The 10,113-nt window shown below is 51.0% G+C and overlaps 1 protein-coding gene across 4 annotated transcripts; it reads right to left on the bottom strand.

Annotated features, from left to right (window-relative positions):
- Window positions 1-666: 666 nt before the first annotated feature.
- Window positions 667-5,853, bottom strand: Pdzk1ip1 (PDZK1 interacting protein 1). 4 transcript variants are annotated; one of them, NM_026018.3, is made up of 5 exons: window positions 5,755-5,853; window positions 5,349-5,522; window positions 3,311-3,419; window positions 1,545-1,640; window positions 667-1,085 (listed from the first exon to the last, which is right to left on the bottom strand). In NM_026018.3, the coding sequence occupies exons 2-5, from the start codon at window positions 5,413-5,415 to the stop codon at window positions 1,013-1,015; spliced, it is 345 nt and encodes a 114-aa protein (NP_080294.1). In that variant the 5' UTR covers window positions 5,416-5,522; window positions 5,755-5,853; the 3' UTR covers window positions 667-1,012. The 4 variants fall into 4 exon arrangements, with proteins under 4 accessions (NP_080294.1, NP_001158030.1, NP_001158029.1 ...); NM_001164558.1 differs by having other exon boundaries at window positions 5,349-5,481; window positions 5,785-5,853; XM_030253719.1 differs by having other exon boundaries at window positions 697-1,085; window positions 5,785-5,802.
- Window positions 5,854-10,113: the final 4,260 nt, after the last annotated feature.

Genomic DNA, 10,113 nt, shown 5'->3' with positions numbered 1-10,113 from the left:
CCACCACTCTGGAGCCCTGGGAAGGGAAGAGAGCTGGCAGCGTGGGCATGAGTGTTGTACAGGAAACATCCAGAAGATCTGTGAAGAGGTGTGGGGAAGGATGTTCTTGCATAAGAAAGAACTTGAACAAGGTCAGTGTAAAAAGTCCTAAGCGCACACACATGTCTCTGGCCTCATTCTGCCCTCTGCCCCTGGGAGACATTTAGAAATGGACCAGGGCTGGGGATGTCCAGGGTACCCAGCTCTCATCAGCGTCTTCCTCTCCTGAGATCTTTTGTCTGCTTAGACCAAGGAAGGGTTTAGTTTGAAGAATCAAGAGCCACCCACAGGCAGAGATGAATTCAACTCTCCCAGGAATGTCCACACCCATAGGGAGTTCCCCATATATACCCAGACAACAGAGGAGACAAGCTCTCTCTCTCTCTCTCTCTCTCTCTCTCTCTCTCTCTCTCACACACACACACACACACACACACACACACACACACACACACACACACACACATTTCCACCTAGAAACAGCCTCAGCCTCTCCAACTGGGTTCCTAAGTCCCTAGCTGCCCTTATGGGTCCAGAGCTTCTGGATAATCTGTAAGTTCACCATGGCAATGGATCCTAGAAGGTAGTTATCACAATTGAAAAGAAATAGGCCCGTGAATCCTTGCTTAGAGCCTGGAAGCTGGGTCAGAGTCTCCATCCCAGAAGTATAAAAAGTCTTTATTTCACAGAAATAAGAGCCACTTCCATAGTTGCAGGAGCAAGGGGAGGGGAGGAGCTGAGCCACCCTTCACAAGGCTCCTCAGAACTGGGTAGAAGACCCAGGAAAGCCCAGGGTCACAGCACATGGTGTGCTGGGCTTGGTCTGAGTCCTGGCCTGAGATGACTGTGATTCTAGAGAGGTGAGGGAGTCAGCTTGTTTCAGTAGATTCCTGTAGAGCAGTGGCTGGGTGAGATGGTGGGGATCAACTCTATGTTCCCTGTAGCCTGGGGACTAGGGCCACAGAGAAGCTTGTCACATGGGTGTGCTGCGGACCCTGCCCTCTTCCTCCAGAACATTCTCGTAGGCATTCTTGTGCTCGCTGGACCTGAAAGAGGGGGTAAGGCTTATTGGGTCATTAGCTTCCTATTTCCACCCCCAACCCCCAACTCCTACCCCCACCATCCTGCATTAGCTTTCTCTTCAGAATTAGCATCTGAGCCTCCCCTATCCCCACTCCCCGAACATATCTGGACCTGTGTGCCTGGATAGGAGGTTTCTTAGAAACATCCCCACCCAAATGCCCTGGTTTCCCATTGAGCCTCCAGAGAACTCTTTTTTTCACAGCTCCCTGTCACTGACTCCCTGTTTCACATTGAACCCCTTCTCCCCATGGCACCCACTACCTCCTGAACTAAGCCTTCTCTCTTCGTCTTCCCATGGAGCACCGTAGTCCTCACAGAGGACTTCACTAGCCTCACTTCACTTCGCTTCATTAGCCCTTTTCTTCATCAGCCCTTCCCCCTTGGCCTCCCCACCTTTCCCAGCTCCCCCAGTAGCACCTCACCTAAAACCAGATGCCATTGAGGAGTATCTGCCATCCATTCCCACCAGGACCCCATCTGCCTTGTTTCCAATGATCATCACTGTGCTCCCAGGCTCCCTGGAGAAGAAGATTATCAGCAGGGCTCGCCAATGACTGTCCACTCCAATCCATCCAGGAAGATTGGATTTCGTTCTCAAGGTGCAAGCAGAAAACACCCCCAGCTCAGAAAGCACCTCTGCCCCCGGTCCCAGTAGACACCAGCTTTAGCGTCCTCTTCTTCCTCCTCCTCTTCTTCCTCCCCCCAGGCCTCACAACCCTCCTACCTGATCCACAAGGAAAGTGGGGAACACAGGCATTTGTAAGATGCTTGTCCTAAGACCCAGGTCTCTTTCCACTCACTCCGTGCACTCACTCTCAGCCCCATCATAGACCCAGCAGGACTCAAGAGTACATCCCAAATTAGATGTAGTTGGTAGCCACTGAAGGCAGAGAGAAAGCTAACTGCACTTCTGGCAGAAAGCTCCTGCCTTCCCATCCCTGAAATTGATTTTTTTGTGGGTCCTTTATACCTGCTCAGCTGTCCTCAGACATCCAGAGGCATGTCACACCAGACATGTCCCACCCAAGTCAATTCATCTTGCTCTCAATGTCCTCTGCCTCAGGGAGTCTTCTAAAGTCATCCCTGTCCTTCCTCAATGCTCCCTACTGCCTCCTTCCATCAACTCCCAGGCTCCCTCCCAAACAGCTCTTAGACCCATCCCTTTTCCGAACTGCCTCTGTCCCCTCCAAGTCTGAACTGTCCATCCTCATACTCAGCCTCCTCATGTGTCTCTAAGCTTGCTTGTTTCATGTACCATGCACCCACATGGAACAGCTGGAAGGACTTAACTCTGTTAAAGTCATCGTCTCATGCACTGAATTCAGCTGCACTGACATAAAGCCTCCAGTCTAGGTCATGGGTACTGCCTGACCCAGGTCCTATTGACCTCACCAGCCACACGCTGGAATGTTCCATCCACCTCCACCCCGAGCTTCTTGTACATTCTCCAAATGCTGTGCAGGGCTGCTGGACCCCTGGATGCCAGGCTACCTTAATGACATCTGGGAAAAGATCCCCTAAGGCCAATGTAGCTTCACCCAGTGGGGCTCTTAATCTTGATGCATTCACACCTGGTGCTGGCCTTAGTGCCAGGCCCCAAACTTGGGACTCATGTGTATTTTCCTGCACTACCCTATTCTCTGACTGACTTCCTGTATGTCAGGTTTTGGGGTGACTGTGCAATCAATGAAGTCATACTAATTAACCCCCTCCCAGCCCCCAAACCACTCTGTTTCCTTCAACTGCACTTGACTTGAATTGCTTATCCGGTCTGTGTGCCTGTGAAGCCCACTGCATCGTATGTAGCTGACCCTCCAAAAGGATGGGGCCTTCTGTTTCAAGAGGCTCCCATCTCAACTCCATGGACAGAAAAAAAAAAAAAAAAAAACATTGAGACACCTAGAAGAGAAGACTTTTCTCCCACGTCCAGGCCAGAGGCAAGGTTCAGAAGGAGATGAGAAAACCATGAGGCCAATAGAGTACAGGCCTGGGAACCAGAAAGGCTCCAAGCTGACTCTGCCATCAATCAGCTCTTCCTGGGCACTTGAGCCCTGGTTTTCCTTCCTCATGGTGGCAAGACTTTAATGAGAACTCCTGAGGTCATCCCCTACTAGAGTAAAAGCAAAGGTTTGAGGACCACCCTGACCACTAGAGGCCACCCAGCCCTGAGCCTTCACATGGCACGTACGGCTCCTCCTGGCACCAGAAGTGGTTGACGGCGAAGACGATTGCAACAAGGACCAAGAACACAGCGACAGCAATGAGGCCTTGCATCCAGGGCTGAAGGTTTCCTAGACCTGGAAAAGGAAGAGGAGCTGCAGGCACAGAGAAGTCTGGGCACTCTGTAGGGTCCAGGGAGACATCTGAGTGGTCAGAATAGACATAAGGCCTGCCCACTCTTCTAAGTATGCAGGAAGGATGGGGGCTCAGACCCTACTGAAGCTTGAAGAAAACCTGAGCAGCCAAAAAGGGAACATGGCTCAGAGTTTTCCCTGAGGCTCAGGTCCCAGAGCTTCCTTCTTGCACACCCCTCCCCCGCAACAGTCACATGCAAGGCCCCCCTAGAAGTGCAAGAAAACAGGGACCAAAGGGCAGCTCCAATGGCTGGCCTAGGCCTCCCTGTCAGTCAGCTGGGAGTGGCCCCTCCTCCCTCCTGCTAGCCCAGAGAGGCCAGGCCAGGGCTGGCATCTGGAAGATCCAGTTCTAGAACATAAAGCTTCTCTGGGAGGACTAGGAGGGGTGAGGTCTGGCCAGAGCTGCTCAGCGCTGGTTGCTCAGCTGGGGTGTGGAGAGGTAAAAGAGAGAGAGTTAAGATGTTGGGTTCTAGATTGGAACCCCTTTATCCTCTCCAACAGGGTGGGCAGGGCACAAAGATCAGCGACCAGGTTAAGGTCTAGCCAAGTAGCCCTTCTACCTTTTCACCCTTGATGTCAACTCCAACCCTTAAAACTTCTTCAGGCCACTGGCAGCCCCAAGGAAAACCATTTTCCCCATTAGACTGAAGATCTCACACCCCAAAGGCAAGATACCCTGACGCTAAGAGTCTCAGGAGGAAAGAGAGGACAACAAGAGACTGGAAGGGGAGAATCCTGCCTTCAAACAAGACTGTATGACTAGAGCCATCCTATGTTATGAGAGGCTGGGCATGAAAAGACCTCAGCCTGAATCATTCCCACCCCAAAGTCCTTCTTGGAGTCCACCTAGATGCTCTTCTGCTGCAGTAATGGCTTGATTATCCTTAGTGATGTTTCCAAGGGTGACAGGTGTTGGTGAAAGAAAGGATCACGGAACTCTGGGCTGTAGCCATGGCAGCTCCAGGTTAGCAACCCCTAGTAGAAGATGCACATGATTGCTCTGCAAGGGCCCATGTTGTGGAGATATCCTTCCCACTCTGTCCAAGAAACCTGGGCTCAGGTCCATTACTTTTTCTGGTCTATGATGCTCAGGCATTGGGAACAACCCTGGGAGGTCCCCTCCCATTTTCCTTCTTCTGTGGCTCTTACAGCTAACTCCTCACAGACATCCTCCTCTTGTGGCTATGGGGAGAGCTTATAGAGCAAGGGATAGAGTCAAAAGCAGAAGAAAAATGGTCCTGGACCGGTTTCTTCGTGAATCTATATAAGTTACTCAATCTCTCTGGTACAAAACCCTTTCATACCTCCAACCTAACAGCAGCTCTGAGAGGTGGGCAGGGTAAGATTTACTGAGAATGAATTAAAAAAAAAAAAAAAACTAAGACTCAGAGTGGGACAGGAATTCCCTCATGGCCACACAGCAAGACAGAAAGAGCTTGGTGAAGAGTACCCCCACGGTGGGACGACTATGGAGAAAGTGACAAAGAGGACTTAGGTCATCCAGTCCAGGGGCTTATGCCTTTAATGTCACCACCCCCTAGCCCCCATCCAGAGCAAGCATTTGAAGGTGCACTGGGACTGGTCCCAGTCTCTGTTTCTAGCCCCAGGACTGAGTTGTCTCTGGGACAATTCCTGCTGTGAGGTTTGGATCTCAATTCCTGTTCCTCCCCTAAACCCCAGAGCCAACACATACATTCCCTGCTGTCCCACCTCTCCCCGAAGGAAAACAAATCGATTACAGAACCTAAGTCAGAGGACTGTGGCCCCGTGGTGTGTATTCACCCTCCAAAACACCACCCCATCCAACCTCAGTCACTGTTTTCCTGCCACCCCTCTCCTCCCTGAAGCCCAGGTACCCCTGTCCTGTGCTACCTTGTTGACAGCTGGCAGGTGCCACTTCCGCGAGCAGACCCAGCACGAGCAGACTGAAGGCCAACATGGCTGCAGGCAGCTGTAGGACCTCGGTCCACTGCTGGTGTTTTTGACTCCTGGAGCTGCTGGAGGTCTGGGGTGTTTGTATGAGATCAGCTGGAGAGCAGTCTGACTCTAAAGGAGAGGTTGGATTGGGTAAGGCAGAAGTGGAAAGAGGGCGGGGAGGAAGGACTGGCAGACTGGTGAAGAGAAACTGCCCTCCTCCCATGGAAATGAGCTGCCGGGCCTGGCTTATGCCCAGCCCGACGAACTGGCATTTAAGGTACCCCTTTAGAAACCAGTTCTGGGGGTGGGCCCAGGGAACTGGGGAAGTAAGGGGAAAGTCCCCGCCTTCTCCGACACTCACTCTGCCTCAGAAGTCTTCTTCTGAGCTCACCTTTCCTGGCAATGGGGCTAGGCTCCCAGGGAAAGGTGTGACATTTTCAGCCCTGCCTTGAATGAGCCCAGTGGGTGGGGCTTCTTGAAAGACTGACAGTTGGCTTGAGACAGGCTCTAGCTGGCTCAGGGAGCCAGAGGAAAACATCTGTGGACAAAAGACTCAGGGAAAGCTCAGCTGCCCGCTTTCCTTACATCAGCCCCTCCACTCACTTCTTGTTTCCGACCCACCAAGCCAGACCCTGGGACCCCACCTCACGTGAAACAGAGACTCACTTCACAGTCCCCAGCCCTGACCAGTCTGGTGATTCCCTATAGCCCAGTTCAACATTCCCTCTTGGTTCCCACAGTCCCTGATAACCTGGCAGGCCTTAGACAAGATTTGACTTGGTCAGAAGTCTCAACATCTGCCTTCAGATCCACCTCCCTTCATCACAGCAGACATCTCCCACCTTCAGTGACCTATTTATTTTATCAAATGGAGATCTGCACCCTGCTTAAAACTAACGAGGGAAGCATGGTGGATATTTGCTAGTTCTGCCTCATTCCTTTCATTCCAACCAGTGGTTCCCTGGAATGTCCAAAGCAGGTGGGAGCCCTGAGCCTGCTTCCCCTATGTGTGCATGCCTACTTCATGCACGTGTCTTAGCAATCTTCCTTTGTTCTGCTCATTCCCTGAGACTTCCAAATGCCCGGGTGCAGTCTACAGACAGGAATAGCCATGAGAAGTTCATCTGTCCCTCAGAAATCTACATCACAGGGCCAGGCATTGCAGAAGCACATCTCCCACCCAGCAGGACACACAGCATCTGCCAGACCTTCCAAACACTAGGGATGACCCAAGTACCTACTGAAGTCTGGGGTGTAAGTCCGTGGTGGACCTCCTTGTCCCAGCTACCCTAGAATATAGGAGTTGAGATGCAAGAGCAGGCTAGACCCCCTTCCTAAGGAAAGGAGGGGAGAGGATTTTTTGGCAGTCCCTGTTGCTTGCATGGTTTCCTAAAAGGACGTTATGCTCAGACCTTTCCAGTGCACACTCAGGTAGGAGATTTCATGCTGTCTTGGCTTCAGACAGGTACTCAGAAAGCCCCAGGGCACAGTCATCATGCCCATCTGTCCCCGACTACAAAACACAGAGCCTGTGATCTTGGTCCAACACGAGACTAAGTTTATGTTCTGAAGAAGCCAATATCAACCTGGCTTGACCAGATTTAGGAAATAAGGAAGCTAAGAATGGGTGGCTGCGACATTAAACACCAGCCAGGGCACTGTGGATGGGATGACACTTGTGAGGGTATCCACTGCATTGCTTGTCCCAAGGCACAGGTCTTACTTAGTTCCTGTCCAAAGGAAAAACAAAAAAACAGGACAGGTGAGAGCCTGTTTCCTCTGAGTGCATGTCTGCACAACTACTTTCATACATGTGCTGTGGGCCTGTGACCATTCCACAAGTGTCTGCAGGGAAACTCTTCATGTCTAACTCTACATGGCTAGTCTGTTCTTAACGTGGGCTGAGAATCGTCAGGAGCATGGAGGAGCTGCCTTGGTGGATGTTAATGAACAGCCAGGGAACCACTGGTTGGAATGAAAGGAATGGGGTGGAATTAGCAAATATCCAACATGCCTCCCTCATCTTAAGCAGGCTGCAGGAAACCAAGGTCAGACCACCATTTGAGAAAATGAAGAAAATCATCAGAGGTGAGAGGGAGACTTGGGAGACATGCAGCCACTGACTGGGCTGCATTAGAGAAGGCTTTGCTCAGTGCTTGGGAGGTAGGAAAGCCTGGGCGTGGTTTCTGGACAAGTGACTAACTGCTGCCCACTTGGAAACTGGAAACTCTCAGGTTAAGTTTCTGAGTTAGGCAATTGGGTGAGTGGCAATGTCTCAAAGTAAGACACATCACATGGCTCCCTCAGGATGCAGTGTGTGTGTGTGTGTGTGTGTGTGTGTGTGTGTGTGTGTGTGTGTGTTAAACAGAGGGATCAAATAAAGGCCTAACATACAGGTTTTAAAAGGGGGGCAGGAAAGTGAAACCCCAGAATATTGGGATACTTCAGCAGCCAAATGTGGAGTCTAAGAGGGGTGTAGAGAGAGGGTCCTCTGGTGGTACCCACACACTAGTTCATGCCCTAGGGAAATACCCCAGCCTCTGCCACCAGCTTGGGAGCCACAGTCCCCCCCCCGGCCCCCAGCATCCCCAATTTTCCTAAAATCCCAAAGGAAAGCAGAGACTCCCAGAACTATACTTTGAGCACATTAAGGGAGGAGCGTGAGTGGGATGGACACAAGGTGACCAAAGGGAGAAAACAGCTCCCGGGTCAAAGTCCCAGACTTTAAAGCAGAAACAAGTTGTTCCGGAAAGCAGGGAGGAGAAGGGATGGGTGAACACTTGGCTTTAAGACCAGACCCCTGATGCCTGGTAGTTTTCACACAGGGAAAGGCTTTTCTCCCTAGCCTTATAAACAAAGGGGTCCCCTGCTGTCTGGCTGAATCTCAAAGTTTGGATGGGTCTCACAAGAATATGAGAATTCTGCCAATTTCTGAGTATATCTATCCCAATTATACATTCTGGAACTGGGGAAATCACCACAGGATGTGTCCGAGGACCTACTGGACCTACTGTGAGTCGGACATCAGTCAAAACTCCATTAATCACCTGCCCTCCATAAGCCCCTACTTTAACTGGAGGACCACAATGTTTCTTGGGATCTCCTGGGATCAGTGTCAACTCAGAACCAGTATCCAGCAGACCCCGAAAAGTCTGATTATTTCCTTTTCCCCAGTGTACAGGTCCTCATCTCAGGCAGCTGTTCTACCCACAGTCTGTCTTCCCCCGTTTCTTACCCAGCTCTCATCTATAATCACCGGTCCCCTAGTCGAACCTTCCACCAGACTATACCTGGTGTGCTTATCCTCACTCAAGAGTGCTCCCCTCCCACCCCGCAAAAATATCCATCCCTCCCTTCCCACAACATCTTGCCTGCCATTCTGCCTACTGCCAGGAGGTGGCACTGTGCAGCTCCAATCCCAGGCTGGGTTGCAGGTTGCATTCTGAACAACTGAAAAGTCAAAAGCCTCTCCCTCTCCAGCTGCCCAACTCACGCCCTGCTTCACAGGTGGGTTACAAGGAGGGAAAACAAACACTGACATATAACCAGTCAGTGGTGGGTGATGCAAGCTGACCTATGTTGTACCCAGAGCTCTGCTGTAACAGAAGATGACTGAATTATTAAGGAAGGCTTCCTGCTGGCAAAGCTGAGGGGAAGTTAGCCAGGTTGTCAACTGCACAGAAAGTTATGATGGGGAAGGCCATGCAACCAGAGAGCTCGGGCTGAGAAAAAGCTGGGTGTCTCATTTCTTTCGTGTTTGTTGTTGTTTTTCCCCTATGGTGCTAAGACACAAATCTATAGGGCCTATTACAAGCAGTCCACCACTGAGCCGCACCTCCCAGCCCTCCAGGAGGTGTTCAGACTACAAAGGTAAAAGCCCTGTTCACATGTGTATTCGTGTTCATCTTTGCTGCAAGCCTGCAAATTCCTGGAGGCTCTTATTTGGACTACTCCTGGTCCTTAAGATAACATTCCAACTCCTTCCCCAGGTGCCTGAGGGGCAGGACAATCAGCCCGCCTCTTCAGCCTCACCTGGCCCAAGGCCCCCAATTCTGTGGTCTGATCCCTACTCTATTATAACCCTCTGTCTGGGGTGCTCTCTTCAAGTCTCTTCTGGAAAAGTGACCTTCCCAGTCTTGCTTTAAAGCTCCCTTTCTCCAGAAGATTTCTCTGACTTCCCTTCACCTCACCTTCCCCCAGCCCCAAGTCTTCTCTACTCTATTCACAGCTATTCTTACAAATCGCCATGCCATAATGACTTCTGTGTTCGTACATTTAATACTGATAACCTCCAAGGACAGACCACACATACACACATTATAAAATTAAATCTCAATATACAATGCCTGGCCTGGCAGAGGGTAGAAGGTCCAGAGTGAGTGGGCAGATAACGTGATTAGCTCCAGGTGACCCTGACTGAGTTCCTAGAATCTCCTTAGTGAGAGCCCTCGGAGCTGTCCAGCCCTGGAAAAGTGTGTTCCAGAGAGGGAGCAGAACTGTTCCAATAGGAATTCCAGGGAAGGCCAAGACCAGGTCACCCTTAAGGGATGCTTGGAGGGATGTGGAGGCCCCTCTCCACTCACAAAGAATCTCACCCACTCAGCTGCCCTTCAGTGAGCACTCCCTTGGACAGGGGATAGTGCATCTGTTTCTTACTAACCTGTAAATGAAGTGTGCAAGTTCCTTCCATTACAAATAAAGATTGTAAAGCCACAGCCCT

The sequence above is a fragment of the Mus musculus genome, chromosome 4 (genome assembly GCF_000001635.26).
Source record: "Mus musculus strain C57BL/6J chromosome 4, GRCm38.p6 C57BL/6J".
In the NCBI taxonomy this organism is placed as follows: Eukaryota; Metazoa; Chordata; class Mammalia; order Rodentia; family Muridae; genus Mus; species Mus musculus.
Note: the sequence above shows the minus strand (reverse complement) of the source record. Positions and strands in the feature narration are given on the sequence as shown.

Coding starts and splice junctions, on each gene's coding strand:
- Pdzk1ip1 (NM_001164557.1), bottom strand. CDS start 5,616: ATGGGAGGAGGGCAGTTTCTCTTCACCAGTCTGCCAGTCCTTCCTCCC. Junction 3,420..5,348: donor ACCTGCCAGCTGTCAACAAG/GTAGCACAGGAC, acceptor TTCCTTTTCCAG/GTCTAGGAAACCTTCAGCCC. Junction 1,086..1,544: donor TCAATGGCATCTGGTTTTAG/GTGAGGTGCTAC, acceptor CCCCTCTTTCAG/GTCCAGCGAGCACAAGAATG.